The sequence below is a fragment of the Eublepharis macularius genome, chromosome 15 (genome assembly GCF_028583425.1).
Source record: "Eublepharis macularius isolate TG4126 chromosome 15, MPM_Emac_v1.0, whole genome shotgun sequence".
Lineage (NCBI taxonomy): Eukaryota > Metazoa > Chordata > Lepidosauria > Squamata > Eublepharidae > Eublepharis > Eublepharis macularius.
This window is the reverse complement of record NC_072804.1, coordinates 30,914,604-30,940,144: the sequence shown is the minus strand read 5'-3', so window position 1 is coordinate 30,940,144 and position 25,541 is coordinate 30,914,604. Positions and strand designations below refer to the sequence as shown.

The following is a 25,541-nucleotide window of genomic DNA, read 5'->3' as shown; positions in this document are numbered from 1 at the left end:
GGCCCAAAGTGTCCTGGATTGGGCCCTAAACGGCCAGGTTCGGTTTGCTGCCAGGTGCAGGAGTACTCTCCCATGAGGCAGCTGCCTGTTCCAGGCTGATCTGGGCCTTTGGGCCCACTTTGGCCCAATTTGGTCCTGAGATGGCCCAGATCTGGCCACTGCTGGTGGTGGAGTACTCCGTGGCAGAGTGGCCTGTTCCGGGCTGATTCAGGCCCAATCTGGGCTGAAATTATCCTTAACCAGTCTGAATCGGATCCCCCTCATGGAGCACAGGAGTGCTTCTGGGGCGGCCATGGCCTGTGTGATTATATCACTTCCCAGAAGTGATATCATTGTGCAGTTCCGGGAGCTCGCATACTGCATGCACATGCATGTATTGAGAGGTGCACCACCTCCTCCCGGGAGTTGCCCCAGGTGAGAGTTCCCCCACCTCTTTCCCCAGAAAAAAACCCGTTTTTGAGTAACTCTAGTCTAGTGATTATAATCAGGGTTAGCAAATATATATGTTGCCTATAATGTTTGAGATTCTGTAGGCTGTATTGAAATCCAGTTTTGTACCTGTAATTTAAGCTGGTTTTAATTAGACACTAGATATTTGTACTTTGTCTGTTTCTTTAATTCTGAGATAAGAATAACATGACTAAATCAGCTTGTGTAATAGCTTTTCCAAAGAACTCTATTTGATTCTTTTCATCTGGTGTGTGTGTGTTGTTTGCTTAAATTATAGATTGTTAACAGTAGAAATGTTTCACTCTGTGGTGCCAAATTATAATTCACTTTGCATTTCAAATTCTGAAAACTGTGAAGCAGTGTTCCCTTTTTTAAAATATGGATTTGCAAGCTTTTTTTTCTTCCAGTGAGGCCAGGTGAAAACTTGGGGGAGCGGGTGGGTTAGGTCTTCTTGTGCTACTGGCAAAGCACATTCTGTACTGTGGTTACTAACACAGAAGAGCAAAGTTCTTGGACAATAGGTTTTCAGCTTCATCCCCCCCCCCCCCATACGTAGCATTGAATCCCAAGCATGCTTTTGAAATACAAACAAACAGGACCGCTGGCAACCAATATTGTACTCTTCTTTCTTCAAATACTACAGCACTTTATGTTGCGCTTGGCAACACAGAGGGGTTGTGAACAACGATCATACTGGAGTACAAGAACCTAGCTTTTGATAGCAAAATAAATATTGTCTCCTGATCACTACTGATCCAGGTTGACTCTTGAGGGAGTGTGGTATTTCTGACATGGTGGTACATTCTTTTATTGCTTGTTTAGGTTGCAGTATGTTTATTCTTGTTACCACCTAGAGAGATAGTGACTTATTCAAAGCTACCCAGTAAGTTTCAAACCTGAGTGAATTTGAATCAGGGTCTTCCAAACAAGAGACTGAGCGCTGCATCATATAAGAAAATAGGAGTCTGTTTACATCCTAAATAGGATGAGCCATCCCACCTGATTTGTAGGAAGATAGCTGGTGCTTCCATGTATTTAGCAGTGTGTTTGTTTTGCCATTAAGGAAGATATCCCTCTGTCCACCAAATGAATTGTCTGGCTTATATCTAGCGCTGCAAATGTTTACCAAATCAGACTTGGCAAGCATGACCTGTGAAGTTTAGATACTAAGAATGCCCACAGGGCCACTCATTAATTTCTACTTTATTGTACAGTGCTTTGTTTTGAAAGCACTTTAGAAATATTACAGTAATCCAGCCATTTTCCCTGAGGCATGGTGCTGGATACTCTGATTTTAATTGTGCAGCTATTCATGTGAGATCTTCCCTCGGGCTAGTGCTTCCTTTGCAGGGAAATAACCACTTTAAGTCCCCTCTGCTGTGGAAGAAGAGGGATACAAATATTTTAATGAAATTACTGATTGCATTCACAATTTATGACAAACCATAGTTTGCTGCTTACAGGAATGAGACCTAGAATGTGTATTCCTTCTTTACCTTTTGCAGCTCAGAAATGAATGTCTTCCACACTTGTGGTAAACCATAGTTCATAGTTTCACCTGAATCTCAAACTAGGGTTGGCTTTCATGCTCCTGAGTCATGGTTTGGGAGGCAGGAAGGGAGAACGCAACCCTGAAGACTTCTGGAATTTGCTTGTGTGTGTGAATGCAGCCGCTAAATCAGTGTTTTGTGACAAAAATGCAATCTCCCCCCTCCCCCAGTAGCCATTCTAGTGCTATCAAGGATTGCTGTAAAGGCCTATGTTAAATAGGTGAATGTGAGTGGATGCTGTGGCATCACAACCGTCTCTCCCCCCCCGCCCCCCCCGCCCACTCTTTGCAGGCTTTATTCTGTATCTTTCTTTAGTCCTTCTAAGTCCTTCTAAAAGTATCTGTTGAAAATCATTATAGAGGTCCCCTGCTGTGTTGCTGAACTGTAGGAGCCCTTTGAACAAAAACTGGCTAACATTAAGAAGGCTTCCCCTCCCTCAGTGCTCTGGTATTTCATGGACGTCTCCTCATATTTGATTAACTTTTAAAAACCTAATACCCAGTCGGTCACTACAAGTACAAGCCTACCAAAATAGGAGCACAGTTCTTAAAATTTCAGCGTGCAAGCATTTGACTGTTTTTCTGGTTGCTTTCCTCTCCAAGCTTTTAAGAATTGCGAGCCGGGAAAATGATGTGAAGTAGATCTTAAGACATGAGAGAAATCACTGGGGTAGTCCTGGCCATGGGCATGCTGCAGCAAGTAGTTCCACGTTCTGACTTCATAGAAGCAGCTATTCATAGGAAGCATCTGTGATAAAAGATAAATGGCAATGGATTCTGTATGTGTTTGTGTAGATTTAGGCTTTTTTTGTTTTGCTTTGCACAGAGTCCCTTTGTTCTTTGTAACGGTGTGTATTGGCAGTTTCTGCTGCCTTTCCCAGCAAAATGTCATCATTCCTGTATTGTCGTGTTTCATCTTGAAGATGTATTTTTGTACTATAGCTTACAGATGGTCAAAGCAAGTCTTCATTTAGCAGACATCAATAAAATTGGGAGAGGGAGAATGGGGGGTGGGGTTTGGTATGCTAAAGCTTTTGAATAAAGCTACATGCAATACCTTCATGTATTGTTGGAATTGGAGCCATATTGCTAATTGGCAGTAAACTGTTATTTGTTCTGCTGATTTAAACCTCCTACCAGGATGGCCACATCCGGCAAAATTGCGTCAGTGGTTGCATTATTTATTTAAATAAAACGTGTGTATTGATTACCATAGAAGTGGGAGATACATGTACTGTATCTTATGCTCTTAATCATACAACTGTGTAGATTTGGGGTCCCTAGCCATTTCAAGCCTGTGAGCACTTTTGGAATTCTGGTGGGCGCAACCCCAAAAATTACTGCTGCAGGAGTTGGCTCCAGGCAGTGGAGCCAGTCACAAAATGTCTGGGAGTGAGTTACACAGCCATAATTACACTTTTCTGCACATAAAGTACAAATAAAAATAAAGCTTCAGTCTTTGCCAATAGAAATATTATGTGGGCACAGCATGGTAGAAGTATTTTGGAGTATGAGAACTGTTCCTTTCCTCTATCTGAAGTTTTGTTTGACATATACATGTATGTACATGCATTGTATAATGAATAAAAGTTTGTGAAATAGGGCTTTACTTCTGCATTTCAGGTCGTGGATATCTAACGCCAGGCTAGACTTGGGTGTTTTCTGCACAGTCACTTTACAGCATTTCAAAATCTATTCTGCTTCCCATGTTCTCCAGAGTTCTGCAAGTGCAAGGGAGTCATGGGAAGCAGAAATGATTTTTGTCCATCTTTTCCCTGTGTTTTTCCCCTGCGCATATTCTGCAGTTTTTTAAAAGCCATTGCCCAGTTGCTGCTGGCACATGTTATGTCCATGCAGAATCAAAAACTCCCATTCTGCTTCTTGTGCCCCTCTCTTTCTTTCCTGGAGGAGCTGATTGGTCTGTCCGCTGGTAATCACTCCCCCATCCTCAGCTCTCTGAACTCCTTTTCTGCCATTTTTATCAGTAAAATGAGGTAAGAGTCATAAGGCTGCTTCTCTGTTCGCTTCCTTCCTCCCAGGTATGCATGCACTCTCTCTTTTTTCAAAGCCAGGAGCTAGTCCTAATATTGATGTTTATTCCCTGTGGGCTTTAGAAGCCAGGAAAGGGTTAAATGGCTGCTTTCCCCTTCTTTCCTCAGGGGATATGAGCACACTCTTTTTTCTTTTCAAAGCTAGGATTGAGTTGTAACATGACTGCTCATTCTTCCTGGCTTTAAAAGCCAGGAAAGGGTTAAATGGCTGCTTTCCCCCTCTCTCTTGGTGAGAATCCCAGTGCTGCCATGGAAGACACTAGGTCCACAACCTGTACAGAGATGGCATCATCAGCATGGACACTGAAATGCCCCAAGATCAAAAGTCTGGGGAACTCCAAAGACCATCCAGTCACCACCTCCAACAGGTGTGACAGGGTAGTTGCTGGTACGTTACGAGGCATGCAGTTTTTTTTAAAAAATGACATCAGCTCCAGCCTCACTCCCCAAAGTGGCTCCAAACAGACACATCTCAACATCAGCAGACACCAAATTGCCTCAAGGTCATGCAGTGCTGAATGAGGAGACCCCGAGCCTTTTCAGCATTGATTGGTGTGAATGCTCAGCATTGCCAGCTTAAACTGCCATACGCATGCCGTAAATTAAGCATGTGTAATCACTCTGCACTCCTTTAGTCAGGAAAAAGCATTTGTTGTGTGTGTGTGTGGGGGGGGGGGGGAGTTGGGATCTAAGGAGCAGAAAAGGATCGGGGGTCCCTTTCCTAAACTGCTGTTATTCTGTCCCAACCAGCAGAGTTCCAAAAAGTCACAGGGAGTGGGAAGTTGATTTTCTGGGGCAAAGAAATAAGTGGGAAAGGGGTCTGTTTTCTTGTGCCATCTCTTGGATTTTGTCCATCCCTCCAAAGCTGACTTTTCCTGTCTAAAGGGAAAAGATCAATGTTACACATGTGCAAGCGTAAAGTCTTAATTTGATCCCGACAATGCAAGTTGCTTTGGCCAGGCAATGTGTTTGACATAAGCTTTAGCATGTGACTGAGTTAGCTAACACTTCTGGTACTGGAAGTTCTCGTTCAGATTAGGAACCCAGTGAAGACAAGTCGGAACTGAGGAGCAAGATGAATGTGCAGATGGCTGAAACTTGGCAGGAGATTTCTCTGGCATTCTGGTTGACCCTGCTGTTCTTCTGCAAAGCCTGGGCATTGTGACCTTAAGCTTCTATCTTGTGTATTACAGAAAAGAAGGGTTTTTAAAAAGGCTTTTAGCAATAGTGACCTCATCAGTCATGAACTTTTCACTTTTGCTCTTTTAATGTTTTTTTGGACTGAGTCTTTAGCTACTTGCACACAGGGAATAAGTGAGATGGAAACAGTTCATGTCTCTTGGAAACTTGGTGTAGAATACTGGTGGGCAGTAGTGGTCCCCATTTAAATAGCAGACTTGCCAGTGAGGTTTGTTAGTATCAACTGAGTCCAAAGAATATCCAAGGTATGAGTGAATTGGAAGCAGTCTCAGTTCTGAAAAGCAAAGATTAGGAGTAAAATTAAGTAGCAGCAATTTTTGATCAAGTTGGTATCCCCACTCTATTAGAACATAAGAACAACCCTACTGGGTCAAACCAGAGGTCCATCAATTCCAGTATCCTGTCTTACACAGTTGCCAACCAGTTAGTCTGGAGGGCCAAAAACAGAACATAGTGGCTGAGGCCTTGCCCTGATGTTCCCTCCTGGCACTGGGATTCACAGGTTGACTAATGCATGTCAGTAGAGGAAACAGTTGGCAGTGACACTGAGAGATCTCTGTCTTTTGGTGCTACACCTCTGAAGATGCCAGCCACAGCTGCTGGCAAAACATCAGGAACTACAATCCCCCACGGCTTTACAGCCCAGAAAATCCACAACAACCATCGTTCTCCGGCCATGAAAGCCTTTGACAATATATAGTTGGCAGTTAGATTGATAGATTGTTTCCATTGCAGCCAGGCTCTTCCTGTACTGCAGCAGCAGCACCCTACAGTTTGTACTTTTGTCCATCTATTTTTGGGATATCCTTCTGCCAACTGGGCACTTGTAGAACTGCAGCTGTTTTGGTTGCAGAGGTGGCTAGGCTGCTTGTCTTGTATTGGTGGAAATCAGAATGTTGACCGTATAGCCATTGTTGGATTGAATAGGGGCAGTTCTAGGCATTCACGAGAATATGAAAAGTAGAAAATAGTTCCTTGAGTGCTGTATATTGAGACACCCTTATGTGTGATATCTTTCCTGTACTGCCTTAATTAATGAAACACATACAGTGCAATCCTTAAAAACACTTTTCGGGTAATATGCTCCACTGAATAGACCTGAGTTGGATTCTGAGTAGACCTGGGCCGATTCCAGACGGCCCTCCCCATTGCGAAACGTCGTGCGTTGTCGTGCGATATTTCGTGTTTTCTGCGCTACGACGCGTGACGTTTCACAATGGGGAGGGTCGTCTGGAATCGGCCCTGCTTAAGATTTCTCTCCTGGAACTTTATTTTGTATTGACTGATTTTTCCTAATACTTGTAATTAAATCTTAATAAATGTTTATGTATTTATTTAAAGGTGTGCAATAATATTGACCATGCACAGTGGAATAAGATAAGGAAAGTAAATATTAAAATAACTAAACCTGCTGCGTTTAAAGAGAACTTATATAAGATGTTTCATAGATGGTATCTAACACCAGATAGATTGGCTAAAATGTTAAAAAATATGTCAAATAAGTGCTGGAAATGTAAAAATGTACAGGGACGTTTTTTTCATATGTAAAGAGGTGCATAAATACTGGATAATGGTACACAAACTAATACAAACTATTTTGCAGAAACAATTCCTCTCAAACCAGAAACTTTCTTACTAATTGTATGCCGGATATGAGCAAGGAGCAAAAATATTTGATAATTCATATAGTAACGGCGGCTAGAATTTTATTAGTGACCTACTGGAAACAACAAAGAATTCCACAGCAAGAAGAGTTAGTAGTGAAAGTGATAGAAACTGTGGAAATGGACAAATTAACTTCGCTAATGAAAGGACAAGTGGAAGAAGACTTTTCCGCACCATGGGATCCCTTCTACAAATGGATGACAAATAAATATAATGATCAAACGTAATGTAATATTAAGGGTAATAGTATGTGATACAATAGAATTCACAGTTAAAGATGTAGTAGGATGAAATATAGGAGGTGAAGAACTAGATAATGGATATAGGCAAGCATAATGATAACTGTCTCATGTTCTTTCTATGTATATGTGAAAAACAATTATATATATATGTGTGTGTGTAAATTAAAAAGGTGTGCATATTTATAAAAGGTGTGCATATTTTAATCCATGGTGGCCTTTGATTTTATCTCCCCCACCCACCCTCAGCTCAGCTTTACTTATCCTAGTTGCAAATCTGGTTTGGCAAAATTGTAGAGAAGAAAAAAAAGTCCATTTCATTAAATTCACAAGGATGAAAACAAGCAACAAAAGCAATTTGTGCTGTTGACTGTTCTGGACTGCATCATGCAGAGTCTTACAAAAATATACCTGTGGCTTTCAGCTGAAGCAGCAGGTTTACTGGCTTCAGCGAATGCCTGCCGTTAATGTAACACAGTGGAAAGTTTTCAAGAATTGCTTGAAGAACAGTGCCATCCTGGAAAAGTGGCTAGCTTTGGATGAATTCATACTTGTTGAAAACAGTCCTATCAACACAGTTAGTACTGTGTTTTTAAAACACGTTGTTGGGAGGTAGGGCTAGCCCAGTGAGGAGAGACGACTTGTAAGTGCTAGAATCTTCTCCCTCCTCTCACCTGATCACTGCAGTGTAGGGTTGCCAACAACTTGGAGAAAAAAATTTATGCCCCCTTAATAGAGGCTCTGTGGGATGTTATTTGCCTCCATGCTGTGAAAAGCTCCACCTGTCCATTTCTGCACATCAAGTCTCTTTTTTTATCCAGGTTGTTGGCAACCCTGCTGCAGTGGCAGATGTGCTGTGTTGTCTTGGAACTCCATAGGGCAGGATAGCTGTTTCCAGCTGGCCTCATTTCTGGGTAACACCTTGGGAAATGGAACTGGGCAGAAGATACATAATTTGCTGTATCCTAAACTGCAATGTGTGTAATTGCTTGCAGATTATGATTTGAGGCATCCAGTTAGCAGCAATGCCTAAGCATGAGAAATGTGCTTTTTTATGTAGGAATCTAGCATCTGTTCTATAAAGAGAGAACGTTTTGGAGGTCTTTCATTCATAGGGTTGCCTGTAGGTCAGAGACGACTTGACGGCACACACTAGCATCTGTGACTGTCTTGGCTGGTCTGAGCTTTGATCAGCTGGCTGTAGAGTGTTAATTCTTAATCTGTGCAAGTCTGCTATCTGCTTTAGTATGTGAGAGACTATCAGCACTCCAGAAATATTTTCCACCACCCTTGCCAGATGCCTTGGCACTCCCTCCCTGGCTTATTGAAAATGCTAAATATTTTGATCCCATTAACTTGTCAGTATGGGAAGCCTAATAAGGGAAATGTGTTTAAAATGAACACAGACTTCCTGAATTTCCTAAGACTTCCAGTTCCCTTCTTCTCACTGAAGAGGCTGGGAATGCTGGAGAGGGCTTCTAGAATGTGGCTTTAACTCAGCTTGCTTGTTGAGCCTTACAGCTTCACACAGGGTTGCAGCTTCTTGGTCTGTAATTGAGCCCCATATTTCTATCAGCCCTGCCCTAGATGGCCCAGACTAGCCCAGTATCATTGGCCCTCGGAAACTAAGCAGGCTAGGCTCTGGTTAGTACTTGGATGGAAGATTAGCAAGCAAGTCTTGGGTCACTGTACATAGGCAGGGAATCATAGACCATCTCTGTTCATCTCTTGTTTTGAAAACCTTAGCAGGGGTCACCATAAGTTGGCTGCGACTTGAGAGTGCTTTACACACAAATGTATTTTGAGCTTTCCTCTGTCTTCCTTCGGCTGTATTGTTTTCTAACCTAATCACATTGGCAGGGATCCTGGTTTTTGCAGCTATATAATTCTTAGATATTGTCTTTTAAGCAATTGAGCATATTTGTTAACTTGTAATTCTTTCTTGAGTGAGATGAATTTCTCGAAGGATTCATGAGAGGTAAAGCAACTGGGACACTAAAGCTCAGTTTTGCTGCATGCCTAGTTGTATGTTTGTTTTGGTTTTTCCTTCCCAAGTTCAGTCTTACCGTGTGTATCTTTTAAAAAAGGGCTCCATGCACTGTAAATGTAAAAGCAAACAGAATGTCCTCATTTAGGTGAGAAAGTTTAGGTTGAGAAAGAATGACTGCCTGAACGTATACAAATATATGAAGTTTCCTTATACCAAGTCAGACGATTGGTTCCCAAGTTCTTGGGAAGAGAGAGGTCTTTCCCATCTACCTCCAGAAATCCTTGGATTCTCTATGAAGAGGTTTGAACCCAGGACCTTCTGTATGCAACACAGGCACTCTTCCACTGAGCCATAGCCTTGCTATGGCAAGGAAGGTTCGTGGGTGCAAGCAAGGACTGGAACTTGTTTGCCATATCCAAGCAATTTGCTGTCCACCATATATTATCTCCTGTAACAAATACATATTTAGAACCACTACTTATAGTTTTGGGTTTTGTCTGGTGGCAGTTCAGTTTTAAGAGCCAGTTTGGTGTAGTGGTGAAGAGCGCGGGACACTAATCTGGAGAACTGGGTTTGATTCTTCACTCCTCCACTTGAAGCCAGCTGGGTGACCTTGGGTCAGTCACAGCTTCTAGGAGCTCTCTCAGCCCCACCCACCTCACAGCGTGTTTTGTTGTGGAGATAATAATGACATAAACCGCTCTGAGTGGATATTTAGTCCTCCTGAAGGGCGGTATATAAATTGAATGTTATTATTATTGTTATTAAATGGCATTAAGGTACCTTTTAAGTGTTCTGCCAGTTACATGGTTCTGCCAGTTGTCAGTTTTGTTTTGTTCTGCTCCCTTGTCTAATGAGATCTGTTGTTTTTATTGTTTTGTGATTTTAACTGTTATTTATGGTATTTTAAACTGTGGTTTTATAATGTTGTTGTAACCTGCCCTGAGCCTGCTTATGGGGAGGGTGGGATAGAAATCCAATAAATACATACATACATACATAATACGTTTATCTGTTTTTAACTGTATTTATGTAATTTGAAATGTTGTACTCCTCCCTGAGCTCGCCTGCCAGGGAGGGCGGACTAAAAATTCAATATAATAAATTCAATAAATAAATAAATAATACATAAATAAATAAATTTGCATAGCTCTGGTATTGTTAGAAGAACATTTACATAACCCAATCTTGTGGACAAGGCAGAGTTGCTGTATTTCATGTAAATTTAGGGACAAGCAAAGCATAGAAATAACAGGATCCCACATTTGAGGGCACGTTTCCTTCTGGAAGTCCGTCTTCCTCTTGGCTATTGTATGTGGTAGGAAAAAATTTTATTTGTATTTTTTCCTGATCGTATTGCTACTTTGAGATACAAAATAAGAAAACCACTTTACTGTTACAAGGCACTGCTAGCTGCACAAGTTAGCACAAGTGTTAATTTCCAGGTATAAAGCACTTTAGAAAATTGGATTATTAGCTGCAAAATGAAATGCTTTCTTGAGCTTGAGGAACAATTTTTTTAACAGTGTGCATGTAGACTTGCTCATGAAAGTCTTCATAAACATGCCAAGGTCTTGTTTTTATTGTGAGCAAACTGTTGGGATGTGTAGTTTAACTATTTTTGAGGTCTTTGAAGCCTGACAGAACCTATTCACAGTGTGTCCTTCGAGCTGCCAAGTCCCTGCGCTTTAATCATGCTCTAAAATCTGTCCCCTTTCTCCCTTGCTCTGGTGTCGTCCTGACAAACTAGGATAGCTTACAGTAGTTGCCTACACTTAGTACTCCAGCACCAGGTTTTAAAAAAATGGCCCATGAATGCAAGCAGTTGCTTGACAGAATCCTTTTGAGAAATAAAGCCAAAATTTTCTTGGCATTCCAGTGACATTCTTTTTGCAGGATGTACTCAGAATATTTTGGGACACTTTGGGGAATAAGAAAGGGAAAGACTACACAGGCACACAGTTTTTTAAAGGGAAGCCTTCTTTCCAGAACTAGGTCTAGATTATGTTTTGCATCCCATTTACTGTTTTGGTAAGAGATGGAATTTCTGCATATTTGGAAAATGCCCTTTCTGTCGAACTGGAAGTACTTGATTCATTTGAATTTTTAATTCAGTGAAGTGGCTGTTGGGGTAGGACATGGAGAAAATGACTGATACAGGTCATTTATTGACCTCGGGTTAGCTTGGTTTTGCCTTCATCTCTTTTGGGAGGATGTTCCTAGCTGCCTAGGTTCTATGGAAGGAGACACAGACCTGCAACTCCAGCACACCTGTCTTTGTCCTTGCTTCTCATTTCCCCCCCCCCCGCCCCATCTGTGTAACAGACTGTGGGACATGCTGATGTGTATTAGGCTGTGACTGCACATGGCACCTGGAGGGTAGAAAGGGGGAGCGGAGCAGTTTGCTTAGTTTCCCTGCTGCTGCAGAGTGAGGGGACATAGTTGGGGCCTTATTAAAAAGCAGTTCTGTGTCGAGAGCTGGTGTTCTCGAAATACTTGGATGGTCTTTCGGAAGACAATTGTCTTGATGCATAATCAATACATTTAAAAGTGAAACATCTATAATCTAGTACTGTAATTAGCATGCTTATCCATAAGTACTTAGGAAAACACAAATTTGCACTTGTATCTTTCACCTTGAGGTGCATGCCATTTTTCTGTAAGGCTAGAATTAAGCTATATGTAGTTTTGAAGCTTCAAAAAGGTTTTTAAAGTAAGCTATTCCGATCTGGTCCGCCTAACAAATATAGAATTCCAGAAATGCTCCTGAATACTTAACATCTGCAAACAATTTAGAGTTAAAATAATACCCCCCCCCCCCGCTTTCCTAGAATAGAAAAGCTGTTCTCTCTCTCTTTTTTACATTGTGAGGCTGAGTCTGTTGTAAATACTTGTTTCTCTGTTAGCCATACAAAAGGGGCAAGAATGGGCACCTGATTGTGCCCTTGGCTGATGTAGAGATTTCTCCACCCAAACTGTAGCAATACATACCTTTCAGTTCACCAGGCTGATAAGGGAGCCACTGTTAACCAGTTCAGAGATGACTGGAAGACTTAGTGAGTTTAGTAGCACTAAAACCAGATGGCTTGAGCAGGTGATCTTTTATGTGTGTTGAGTTACACCCCCGCAAGCTGCCATATGCAGTTTGCATTCTAAATGCCCATAGACTTCACCACTATGTTGCCTTATGTACTATCTGTTGTTTTAAATATGTCAGCCCTAGAATAGCTTATATTCTGTTTCAACATTCTTCAACTCTGTATTGGATTCTTGCTGATGTTATGTCTTTATAAACTTTTGTTTATTTACCCTGTGGCATTGTTTATGAAATTGTCCTTGATACTTACTGTACTAATCTCACACTGTGTAATCCATCTTGAGTCTCATAAATGACATAAATAAATTTTAAAATTTAGGTTTGTGGGTTTTTAAATTTTGCTTGTAGCTTTAGCTCTTAACTTTATCTAGATAAAGATGTTCTGTAGTTTGCACAAATCTACTATTGGTAACGAACCATTCGTCAACACATTGCAAGTTCAAGTTATTTGCTGTGGATTAAATTGTATTTTCCCTTTGGGAGGGGAGTAGCCTTTTTCTGTCGGATCAGGAAGGCAAAATTTAGTGTCTTGAGAAAACTGCAGAAACACTGGCCTTCTGATAGATTAGCAATGAGACTATTGAGTGACCCAAATTATAAGGAACATTATCTTACTAATGTTGGACTACCTTCTGATTGACTTCTGGGTAAATTCAAAATCGTGGTTCTTACCTTTGGATACTTTGAAGGCCAAGGTTCCAGGGTGTTTAAGACTGCCCACTTTCATATGAGCCTGTGTGCCTGTCTAGGAGTCGGACCTTTGTTTTATCTCCCCCTCTATCCATCTTTTCTTTGTGATACTCTAACTCTGGAATACCTTTTCCACAGCTGTTTGGCTGAGCCTTCTGAGCTTGGCACCTGTTTTTGGTAACCTGTGCTTAACCATTGCCCGTTTTTATACTTGACCTTGCATTCTATGTTTAGATTTTTTTTCTTCCTCTGTACTGGTTCTATGGCATGAATTGAAAATGTTTCAAGGAAAAAATGGTAAAACAGCAACTGTCGGAGAATACTCTTGAGAGGTGTTTCATGTGACTGTCCATTTTCCTCAGTGGTTTTGTTTGAGTTGGGTACAGTCTCAGTAGTCACGATTGTCCAAAGCTGCTAATTTGACTCTGTTCAGAATATGTTGGGCTCTGGACAAACTTTCCAGAGTTTGAAAACATTCAGCCTTCTTCCCTAATATGACTAGATTCACTTTCTTATTAAAGAAAGACAGGTCAGCATTATTGACATGTTCTGACAGTTGTCCTGTTGAATTGCTCTGTTTATTTTGTGAATGTGTCAGGTGTTTACCATTTTATCTCACCTTCCATCCAAGAAGTTAAAGGCAAAGTATAAAGTGCAAATGTATCCTTTGAACAACTCTGAGGTGGGTTAATTTGAGGAAGCAGCTTGCCAAAGATAATGAAATGAGCACTTGGCAAAGTGGGAAATTGAATTAGTCCAAAACTAACCACTACACCACACTGTAGTCTTGACACTGGATATTTCACAGTTGGTTGTTTATGGAATGTTGTTCCTCTCTCTATATGCATGGAGGATTCGGATTAGATTTTTGTATCTCTTCTAGTCAATCCTGTGGTCTAGGGAATTGTTGGGTGTTCCTTGGTTACAGCCATAGTAACTTTTTCCAGTCACTGCCCTTTTCTGCTAAATTTGTCAGTAGAATAGCTTTCATGTTTCTTTAAATTACATTGAATTTCTCAGCCGGTAGCAACTGGCTCGCTGAGACAATACAGCTCCTTGTATGAAGCTGAGCAGAATGCATATAAAATGTCATCATTTTGTACAAAAGAAAGGTGGCTTTGGGCCAAGTAAGTGCATGGCTGAAGCCACCCTGCCCTGATATATCACTGTACTGCATGATATTGAAAAGCTATGCCAAAAAGGGCAGTCTTGTTGCTTCCAGGAATAAAACCAGCCATGTCTGGGAGTGCAATGACATTGCCACATGGTATGGATGCTTTGATTTGGAAGACGAGCGTCTTGCCATGGCACAAACCTAGGTAAAGAAGTCTCTGCGTCTCATGCTGGATGCAGTTTGGTATTTATTTGTAGAATTTTTGTTAATAAGTTGTTTGAGAGCAGGGCCTCCACAAACCCAAACACAGCCTAATAGCCATGTGCTGAGGGCGGACAGGTGCTTGATTCTCCTCCACACACCTTTGTCCCACTCAGACTACTAAAACAAGAGATTTACTGAACCTTTGGTAGACTTTTATTTTGGCTCATATGTTGTACAGTCCTGGCTCAAGTTTATGAAGATAACTTCTTTTAGTATAGTTAACAGCCATCTTAGGCTGTCTTTGGTGAGCCGGCTGTACTTCATTTACTCTGGGTATTAACCAGGAAGGCTAGCATGTGGGGAGCTTTATGATCCTGTTTATGGTCCTGAATTGACAGTACTTATTTTTCAGAGGAGTTTTAATTTTCTATGCCCTTGGGAACTTTAAAAAAAACAATCTTCTTTTATACTTATGCCAATAATGGGTTAGAAGACAAAGCTGCTGCACACATGGCCCATTCCTATTAATGGCTTATTTCTTTTTCTACAGGCTGGCAGTGATGGAGAGAGCATAGGAAACTGCCCCTTTTCTCAGAGACTCTTCATGATCCTTTGGCTCAAGGGTGTGGTGTTTAGTGTTACAACAGTTGACTTGAAAAGGTAGGAAAAATACAATTCCATGAAACCTCTTTTTCCAAATTGGGTTGTCTGTTGCTCTCTCCCTCCTCCCTTTAATTAATGCCCATCCTAATGAATAGTTCTGGAGAACTCAAAAGTTTTATTTGATATTTTGTGTTATTTTGGTTGTTCCTAATAAAAAGGTATTTTGCTGTTGCTGTATTTCTCCCATCGTCAATCAGAGTTTAATTGCAATATATAGTGGAACAATCTTGGCATAATATGTATGATAAAAAGGACTCAGAACTCCACAGTATGATTGGGAGAAATTGTTGCATTGTAGAATGAACCAGAAAGTCATCCTACTATATAAAAGGCTAACCGTGTTCCAGACAACTCACTTCCTACCCTGGTGTACCTCCAGAGGGCGCTGCTGTGGAGGGAAGCCCAGAAGAGGCAGCCTGTCCATCCAGAAAGTGCGCCATGGTAGGAAGCTCAGTCCAGGATCAGGCGCGAAGCAGGTGGCAATACCCGCCCCCCCCCACCTTCACCTAGCTGGGATCAGGAGCAGAGCAGGTGACAGTGCCCACCTCCCGCCTTCACCCAGCTGGGATCAGGAGTGGAGGATGTGGCAGTGCCCTCCTCCCGCCATCACTTAGCTGGGATCAGGTGCAGAGCAGGAGGCAAGGCACGCTCCCCCCTTTACCCAGGCAGGATCAGGAGGAGAGCAGGTGGCAATGCTCGCCCCCTGCCTTCACCCGGTTGGGATCAGGAGTGGAGCAGGTGGCAATGCCAACTTCCCCTGTACCCAGCTGGGATCAGGAGTGGAATGGGGCAATGCCCACCCACCCCAACCATCACTCTGCTGGGATCAGGCATGGAGCAGGGAGCAGTGCCCACCCACCCCCGTCATCATTCACCTGGGATCAGGAGCGGAGCAGGTGGCAATGCCCCCTCTTCACCCAGCTGTGATCAGGAGAAGAGCAGATGGCAATGCCCACACCATGCCTTCACCCAGCTGGGATCAGGAGAGGAGCAGGTGGCAATATCTGCCCCTGCTATCACCCAGCGGGGATCAGGCACAGAGCAGGAGGTAGTGCCAGCCTGCCCGCCCTCCCCTTTCTAGAGCCCATTGTATTTTTTCCCGCAACGGGCTTTGTTACTAGTACTTGCATAAAACTGTAATATAATATTCCAGCAACGGACGCGGGCACCACGTGAATCAGAATGCAATACAGCCTGTTACAACAAAATTCCAGAGTCCAGCTTTGCTGAGCTCCAGTGTTCCAAGAACCAAGGTAGTCCTGTTTGAGTAAAACTGATTGTTTTGAACCACACTATAGATCTAGAGTACTGAATCCTTCTAAATGAAATTGTGTTGTTCTAATGTTGCACCTGTCCAGTGTTAATATTTAATAAAAAGACTTTGCCTTTGAAACAAACTATCTGTGACTTAGAGGGGGTGAGGGGACCCACCGTGGCTTCTTGTTCTGATATGTACTTTTGAATGTATATTGCACTGTGATATGAATATATATTTTTTGACTTTTTCTTCTATGAGCTGTGGTGGAACTTTGTTGATGAGACTCAAGTAATTATTTTTGCCAATAAGGATCAGTTTTTGGACTACAAAATCTTAACAGGATCCTACCAGTACAGAAATTCACAAGCAAGTGTTTGTGAAGCACAGGAAAAAGTTAATCTTACAGATTTATAGTTCTGTGACACGAGTTTTCCTTTGCAAAGTCTTGTTAAATATAGTCTGTGTGAATAAGAGGATATTTCTCATCTAGTTTCGGTTAGTAGCTATGGACACAAACAAAAATATGCATGGACTTAATGGGGACATACCAGCTCCCCTCCCCCCCGGTGCTCATATGTTTTCTGCTTCTGTGCAGTCACTAAAGACAGAGGCTTCATTCTTTTCCCTCTTCAGGAATGCAACTTGTGTGCAGGAATTAGACTTCTTTTGTTGACAGGAGCAGCGCTGCAGAGTTGAGTTGGTCTGAGAATTGAGGACAAGTTTGTGTTTTGATCTTTTAAATCCTCTTTGGTAAGTCTAAGCTAGTGGTGTTCCTGGGTTCCCTGGAAGCTTATCGGGGTCCTCTGGGAGTGAAGTCTGACAAGATTCCTTGAAAGACACTTTGTTGATTCCTGCCAGCTTTCCTCTGTAATGTGCAGCTGGTATGTGTTCAGTACATTGGAAGGTGCCCTCAGTTCATGCAGGGTGATGGCGAAGCCCAGTGCTCCCATATGCCAAAAGAGTTCTTGATTTCCCATATCCTTTTCAATGCATGAAGTTGTTTCGGTGGTCAAATCAGTGCCCTGAAAGTTGAAAGTTTGAAAGCCTTTGGTCTAACCTGCGGATTGCCACCTTAGTAATGCTGCCAGAGTTCACAATTGGAGGAGTTTAGAAACGAAGTCTCTCATTACAGGGCCCCTGAGCTCAAGCCTCTCAGAAAACTGAGCATCTCTCTTAATGGGCTTGGCCTTCTGCAGTTCCTTTCTGCTTCTGTTACTCCTTTCCCTTGCAAGCATATGTGACGATAGTGGGAAAGAACAGTGGTTGCGTCCTCCATTAAGTAAGTTAGGTACCATAGGGCCTCTATTTTTCATGTTTCCCAGTAGCCCTGGCTGCTGCATGCCCACCTAACAGAAGTCATCAGTGCCCCCACCTAAGCTTGAATAAGAGAGAAGTGGAAGTGAAGGTAAGGGCAAGCAAGCTCCCCTGGGCTGATGGTGGGTTAGACCAAGCTTATAACTCAAACCCATTTAAGTTGACCTTGGTGGAATTCACCCTTCACCAGTTTCAATGTATGCCCCATAGACAGTTTTTTTAAAAAAAAGAAAACGGCTAGGTTAGGCTGTGTGACAGGGAGCCTTAAAAAAATCCAACTGACGCAAACTATAATGATCCACAGCTAGTGCTGCTGCCCCCTTGCCAGCTTGGAAAAGACGGGTGTTGTTTCTCCTGGCATATTTATAGCAGTGTTCCATGATTCACTGTTGTAGCTGGCCTCCTTCAGGCAAAATGGCCTCCTCCCCAGACACAGTGCTTTTCTGCTGTCCTCTTCGGCTCTATCTCTGTTAGGCTGACTTTGCTCAAGGTTGGCTGGTGTTAAAATGGAGCTAGACTCTAGGAGGGATAGATCTACCAGTGGTTGTTTGATATAATGATCAAGCGGGACCTCCATGTTCAGAGGTAGTATGCCTCCTGAATCCCCATTGCTGGAGATAACAGCAAGGGGGGGGGGACTTTGACTTCTCTGATCCTGCTATGGACCTTCCGGGGTAGCAGATCAGCCCCCTTTGGAAAACTCACGCTTGGCTACATGGACCTTCTTCATGTAAAGCTTGATCCAAGAGGGATACTCTTAGGTTCTTATGTGTATAAATTGCTTGTACTAGTATGCGTGGGTAGGCAACCCAGCAGGCTTGTACAGATTTTTTACTACTTCGGATTAGTTCATAAGGTGGGCACATTGTTTTCTCCTTTGGGCAGCAGCCTCTTCTGTTCCTCAGTGTGACTACCCCATGCTGACATGATGTGAAATCTATAGTCATCTTCTGATTTTGCTGTCATCCTTCTTTGGAGTTTCCAGCTTTTCCACATGCAAATTCTCCCCAACAGCACAGAGGTTACCTGTAGAGGTGCTTGGGTGTGGATTTGCTGTCAGTCTGTGTAGATGGTAGGAGAGGCATAGCTGCAAATGCAGCCTGAACTTCAGCATTAAATTGGAAGCCATAGTTGTGCCATGATTCTCTAGGGAAGCAGAATGGTGGTTCTCATTCCTTTGCCTCTCTGCAGTGAGTGTCCTGTGTGCAAGGCTTTTGAAAACTTAGTGGTAGATTTTGAGTTTGAAGGCCTACTTGGGACTGCTTTGGAATTGTTCTTAGGCATTTCTCGGTTAAAAAACAAATCTCAAGTTGCACAATCTTTCATTCATCATACTTGATTTAGAATGCGCATTATTTGCATCTGTTATGTTCTGTAGGCGCTTACCTTGTATATGTGTGTTTGTATGATTGCACCAGTCCAGAGCAGACACACCCCACAAGGTATGGGCGGGGAATCGGGAGGCAGGAGAAAGGAAGCAAAAATGGATTTGGCTCTCTCTGCTGATTCAAATTAGGGATATTCTGCTAGCTGGCTCTTGGTTTTTGGGGGTATATTCTTCTCTCCCCCCTCTTTTTTGCCCTTAAATGAGACCTGGCCTGCTTTGCACAGGTAGAACCCCAGTTTAAGAGACCTGCGGTATGAGTACAGTCCCATGGGGAAGTGTGTTTGCCGTGCCAACATCATGTTCAAACCAAGCCTGCCTCTGTCTTTTGGCAGCTGAGTGAGGTTTGGTCTTGCCTTCCTCCAGAAGAGAATGCAACCTGGTAAACATAGTTTGTTGTGCTTGTCTTAAACTATTTTTTGTCTTTGAAAAGGAACCTTCTCCCATCAGTGGGAGAAATTGGAACAGAGCCATGCTTGTAATTTCCTGTAATTATGGTGGGTGTACTCTGTGGTGTATAATTGAAGCTTAAGCTACTTAAGGCATGCAACTGACTCTCAACTCAGCAGCTTTTGCAGGGAGGACAAATTAGGGATGCTTAATGTTTGTGTACACCAACGAGTTCACAACAATTGAGTATTCTGCCTGCATTTTCTGCCAAGAGATTGAACGGCACACTGATGTGCAAGGGAAAGGTATTTCAGTGGCTGCTGTTACTGATGCCTCCAAATGGATCTCTCTCAGCAGCGTTTAGGAACCCTTTGTGTATGCGGCTTTTAACTGGAAGTGCTGCTTCAGCCTAATACTTTTCTACATGCTTTGTGCCAGAAGTGAACCTAACAGGAAGTGAGGTCAGGCAGTTGCCTCAGCTATTTATTTAGCATGTTTATTTTGTTTTTCTTCCCAAGAGGGACCCAAAGCAGCTAATAATACACACAGAAAGAAAGAAAGAAAAAATGAAACAAGAAAGGGAGGGGAGACTACGGATGGCGAAGTAGGTCTTCTCTCTCGGTTGGTTGTTCTGCTGCTCAGCTCTCGGGCTTAAAGCTACCGGACAAGAGCCCTTTGGCTCTTGCCCCTCAGGTCTCACTTCTGGGCACTCCCAGGCCCTGCGTGCAGAGAGGAGGCCAGACTCAGTGAGATTGTGCTAGGTAGCAGCAGCTGAACACTATCTTCCTCCGTCCTCTGAGTGCCACTAAGGGGGGCAAAGCAGAAGATCTCACTTTAGAAGGAACAATACCTTCTGCATTTCGTTGGGTCTTCCAGAAGAGAAGTGGATGAACTGCTCAATAGCACTTTTGTGAAAAGCACTTGCAAAAGTCCTCCTCTCATCTTGTTGGCATCTTTTTCTTAGACCCAAGCAGCATTTGCTCAATATTACGTCTGCTGAGACTGCTGCTACATGTCTTTTCTTCCCCTTACTGGGATTAGTAGCACAGGGTGGAGCATGGCTTCTGTACAGGCAGCTGTGCTAGGAGAAACATTCTCCCCTTGCTCCAGCACAAAAGTCCTGATTGAAATTTGGGAGACCCTGGCTGTTTTTCAATTAATTTAAAAGATGTGGAGAGCCCTGATCAGATCTCTCGCATCTCCACACCCTGAATTCTTTTTTGCTCCCCACCGCAAGAGCTGGCAACTTTTTCTGATGCCCTTAAGCAGCTAATGTGACCTCCCGAGTGAGCGCAGAGAACAGAGGCACAGCCTGCCCCAGAGGGAACGATGCTGGGTGGAAGGTGAACGTCTGCTTAAAGAAGCCTGGATCACTTCTCTTCCTCCCCTGCCCCTGTGTAGATCCAGCTGCCGCTGCCATCTCTGAAATATGATTCTACAAACAAATCCGCTCTTGTCCGTAATTGAAAAATTATATTGAGCCAGAGGGTGCCATTGGCAGTGTTGATGAAAGTAAACCAGTGAAGCATAATCATGGGATTTCTCCCCCCCCCTTTACTTTTTTTCCCCCTGGGAGGCCATTTGAGGGGGAAATTGTATTCTAAAATCTGCTTTTGCAACTTAACGTTGAGTCTGTTATAGTTTAACAGTACAGTCCTCCATATTTGGATATCTAGATGTCAGCCTGTTTATGTGCTGTGTGTTTCCTGAAAGACAGGGACGAGGATCGTTGAGCCTTGCGCATGCAGGCAGTGTCTGTGCTTGTCTGGACACGAAAGTGGTTGTGACATACCACATACAAATGAGAACAGAAAATCTCAGAGGCTGGTCAGCCAAGTAGCAGGCGGTGTCCATAACACTGTGTACCTCACAATGATTATGTGTGTGCCTCTGAAGATATGGGTCTTTAGATGCTTGTCTGCTGAGTGGTAGATGAAGTGGCTTTTTTGTAATGAGCACACAGGTAATCATGAAGCTTTTCTTAGGACTGCAAGCAGGAAAAAGTACTGTGGAAAACTAACAGTCTTCAAGTGTCAGGCTTTCCACCTTAATTACAAGGTCATTTGCAACCATTCAAAAAAGATTACTCTGAAGCATCTTACAAGGTGGCAGCTTCATTATGTCTCAGATCTTGTAGTAGCATTCTCCATGTTCTGCGTTCTTCGTAAGTTGTCCCCTGTCTTGAACATTTTACTTCAGGAGTTCTCAGCTTGGGGAGCAGAAGTGCTTTTTGAAGAAAAGAGTCCTTAGGCATGCTCACCTTTAGCTCTGCTAAAAATTCAGCATGTGGAATATTTTAAATGTAGGCAATGTTGTTTGCATTTATACCTCCAGGAAACCTGCAGATCTCCAGAACCTGGCTCCAGGGACGCACCCACCCTTTATCACATTTAACAATGAAGTCAAAACGGATGTGAACAAGATTGAAGAGTTTCTTGAAGAAGTCCTCTGCCCCCCCAAGTAAGTGTCAGTGAGGAGGCGATGGTGGGAGGAATGCATGATGTGGGAAGTTGTCGTTATCCATTCTTTGGGTGGTGGTGTGTTCCCCCATCCAATAGCAGAAGTATTAAGAGGTAGGATATAGAAACAGTATCTCCACTTATTGCGGTCTAAGGCAAATGGGAACCTGCTGCACATTTTCAAGGATTTATCCATGGTATTTGTGTATGTGACATATGCAAATGTGTAGAATTTCCAATCACTAACCTGCTTTAGGCTCCTGTGACTTCTGCAGCTAGACAGTAAGGAGAATTTGGAAAGGCATGATATCTTAGAACACTGTCTATTGAGCATCTGACTTTATTTAATACATATTCAGACTCTTCACATTAAAAACATTCACAGCAGCTTACACTGGATGAGATAAAATATCACATTTAAAGCCAATCAGTCAGTTTAAGACTGACATGACTGCTCGCTGGGTGACCTTGGGCCAGTCACATGTTCTCAGCTTAACCTACCTCACAAGGTTGTTGCGAGGAAAAATGGAGAAGGGGAGAATGGTGTAAGCTACTTTGGGTTCCCATTGTGGGGGAAAGTGGGGTATAAATGAAGGAATTAAAATAATAAACGAAGACAATTTAAAGCCTACGTAAAAATGTTTGCATCTCCCAAAAGTCTTGCTGGGGTGAATATTATTTGAAAGAACACCTGAAGACCCCTAGAAATGGTGCCCAAGTACCTCATCGTGGAGGGAGTTTTACTATCTAGGGACAAAAGCCAAGAAAGCCCATGTATGGGCCCCACCAGTTGTGCTTCTGAAAGGGCAGGCTCTGTCCACACGCCTCCCTCCCTCTCCTCAATGATATCAAAACCTGATCAGGATAAAATAACTACAGGCAGTCCTTTGGTGCCTAAGCCATTCAGGGCTTTAAAGTTATAAGTAGCCCTTTTAATACAGCCCGGAAACAAACCAGAAGCTAGGGCAAGTTGGTGTATAAAACTGCTAGTTCATTGTAGCAAATCCCTTTCCTTCATTAGAGGAAGAAGTGAAAGAACCAGTGTGGCGTATAGGACCTGGGAGACCCAGGTTTGAATCTCTGCTCTGCCATGGAAGGTTGCTGGGTGACCTCGGGCAAATCAAATGTATTCAGCTTAACGTAGTTCACAGGGTGGTAGTTGTGAAGTTAAAAGGAGAGGAGCCGCTTTGGGGGATAAGGTGGAGGGGTATAAATGAAGTAATTAATAATAGCAACAACAGTGTCTTTCAAGTAAACTCCAGAGGGGCAAACCATATTTGTCTGTTGATGCAAAAATAAACAGTCTAGTCGTACTTTAAGGCTTTCCAAGATTTCATATGGTCATATGCATTTGTGGATTAAAGTGCAGTGTAGTAGGTCCTCATTAGACAGACAGCTGCATAATGAGGTATGAAAAAATAAATACCAGGATCAAGAACTTCAAAGGGAGACTCCAATGTAAAACCACCATATTAGAGTTCACAAAAACATTTGTTTCCATCTACTTTGAATAAGAACTTCGGATTTTTACTCATTACAGATGTTAGCTATCTTAGTAAATCCTGTAAAGTATTGGCTGCTGCCAGGCAGGGGAGGGTTTTCCTGTGTGGCAGGGGCCTATTCCTGTCTGACTTGGGCCTGATCTGGGCCATTTCGGGCCTGATTTGGCCCAATTTGGGCCCCAAAAGGCCAGGATTGGGCCGCCACTGGGCAGGGGATTGCTCTCCTACGCGGCAGCGGTACATTCTGTGCCGATTTGGGCCTGAATCGGGCCCCTTGTGGAGTGCAGGAGCGCTCCCAGGGTGGCCACAGCCTGCATGGTGATGTCACTTCCCGGAAGTGACATCATTGCGCAGTCCCAGGAGTGCACATGGATAGTACCCAGTGAGTTCCACCACCTCTTTTCTCAGAAAAAAGCCCTGCCCACAACAATCACCCTGTGAGGTGGATGGGACTGAGAGAGCTCTGGAAGAGCTGTGAATGACTTAAGGTCATCCAGCTGGCTTCAAGTGGAGGAGTGGGGAATCAAACCCGGTTCTCCAGATTAGAGTCCCACCCCTCTTAACCACTACACCAAACTGGTGATTAAATTTCACCCATACCATTCTATGGGCTCTTGAACTTGCTCTTTATTTCTGCCTAGTAAGGCCCCTGTTCTGCTTCAGATTTTGCTGCCATCTCATCTGGCTTCTCAGCTGGTGAGTGGTGACTCATCCCTGATCCATCACCTCTGTTTGTTCCTCGTACACTTCATGCTGTCTCTCGGGCCTTCGACACTCTTGGCCTGTCTTCTGTTGTTGTGAGTGGGGTGGAGATAAGAAAATTTGCATTTGGACAAGTGTTTAGCTGGACTGCAAATAGCTTTCTTAAATATACCGTCTCATGGCAAGCAAGTGCAAGTGGCTTTCCCCACAGAAAAGAGCCTTTGTTGTCCTTTCATTCACCTGTAATAAGAGATGCCAAAGGGGATTGATGCTTAATTCTGGGACTTGCTGCTAAAAACTCTGTGTTGAAGTCAGATCTAGTGGATCACTCACTAGTAGAGATGGGCACGAACTGAAATATGAGCCAAAATTCGTGATGAACCAGGCCAGTTTATGGTTTGTGAACCAGTGGTTCTTCAGATCCCATTTCTGATGAACTGCCACGAACTTTAGGCTGGTTTGTTTGGTTCATTTTTCTATTCATCAATGCAGACAGCCTGGCACCAATTAATCAGTTTCCTAGGCAACAGGGGATGGACTTCCTTCAGACCTTCTGCTGACCTGGAAGTGACCTTCTGCTGACCCGGAAGTGGTGATTTGGCGGCCCGGAAATGACATTTTCATGAACCAAAATGAGCCGATTTGTGAACTGGGGCAGGTTCATGAAAGTTCGTGGTTCATGAAACGTGATGACCCATGAACTGCATGGTTCGGTTTTTTTCTGGTTCTTGTCCATCTCTACTCTCTAGTACTTGGGTATGAAGCAAAAAGTATTTCTCAAATTGGTAGGTTGGTTTTCCAGAACAATGCCACTTAAATTTTTCTAAGACTAGGGTTTAGGGGGTGGGGAGGAAGAAGATAGAAGAAGCTTTTTCTTTTTGAAAGCAGTTGCTCCTGGATTAACTTTATTATATAGGTAAAGGTAAAGGCTCAGTCAATCTTGAGTGGGTTATCTGAACTCAGCTTCCACCAGGATCGAACTCAGATCCTGAGTGAGCAGAGCTTGGGCTGCAGTACTGCAGCTTACCACTCTGCGCCGTGGGGCCAACTTTATTATATAAATCCCACAATTTCCAATAAGCCCACTAGCTTAAATATGAGTATGGTCTAAATCTTCAGATTAATTACAAGGTGGAAACTTGTTTATGAGGCATCAGCCAGGACTCCTAACATCCTCCTAAAAATCCTGAAATTAATTTTTTTTAAAGGACACTTTACTCTAGTTATTGCAGAATCTTAAAAGACCTGATGGCCAAGTTTCATTCTGTTTAAATGGCTGGCATCCTGTTAACTGTTGAAGGTGTAAGAGGCCAGTCAGTTCCTAAGGAAAGCTGTTACCCTCCTCTTCCTAATGTCACTGCTTGGTTTGGCAAAATGTCATGTAACTGCTGACACAGTTAATGACCAGTGATTCTCAGTACAGGCAGATGCAACATCCTCTCATGAGGTCTTGATTGTTGTGTTTAGTGAAATAATGTGCAGGCTAACTAAAAATGTTGGTGTCTAGATTACAGGATCTGTCTTCACTTGGAGAAGCAAGTGACTCTCAGGACTGCTGTGTTGTTCTGAGGAGCATAAGAAAACAAACGGGACCCAAGTGAGGTGCAGAGGCATTGGGGC

The 25,541-nt window shown here is 43.0% G+C and overlaps 1 protein-coding gene across 1 annotated transcript in view; it reads left to right on the top strand.

Moving 5' to 3' along the window:
• The window catches only part of CLIC4 (chloride intracellular channel 4), a 58,504-nt gene that overhangs the window by 19,053 nt on the left and 13,910 nt on the right, over positions 1 to 25,541 (top strand). Inside the window, exons 2-3 of the mRNA XM_054999129.1 lie at positions 14,800 to 14,909; positions 21,593 to 21,718. Of these exons, the coding sequence (XP_054855104.1) occupies positions 14,800 to 14,909; positions 21,593 to 21,718 (236 nt within the window). The remainder of the gene's footprint in view (positions 1 to 14,799; positions 14,910 to 21,592; positions 21,719 to 25,541) is intronic.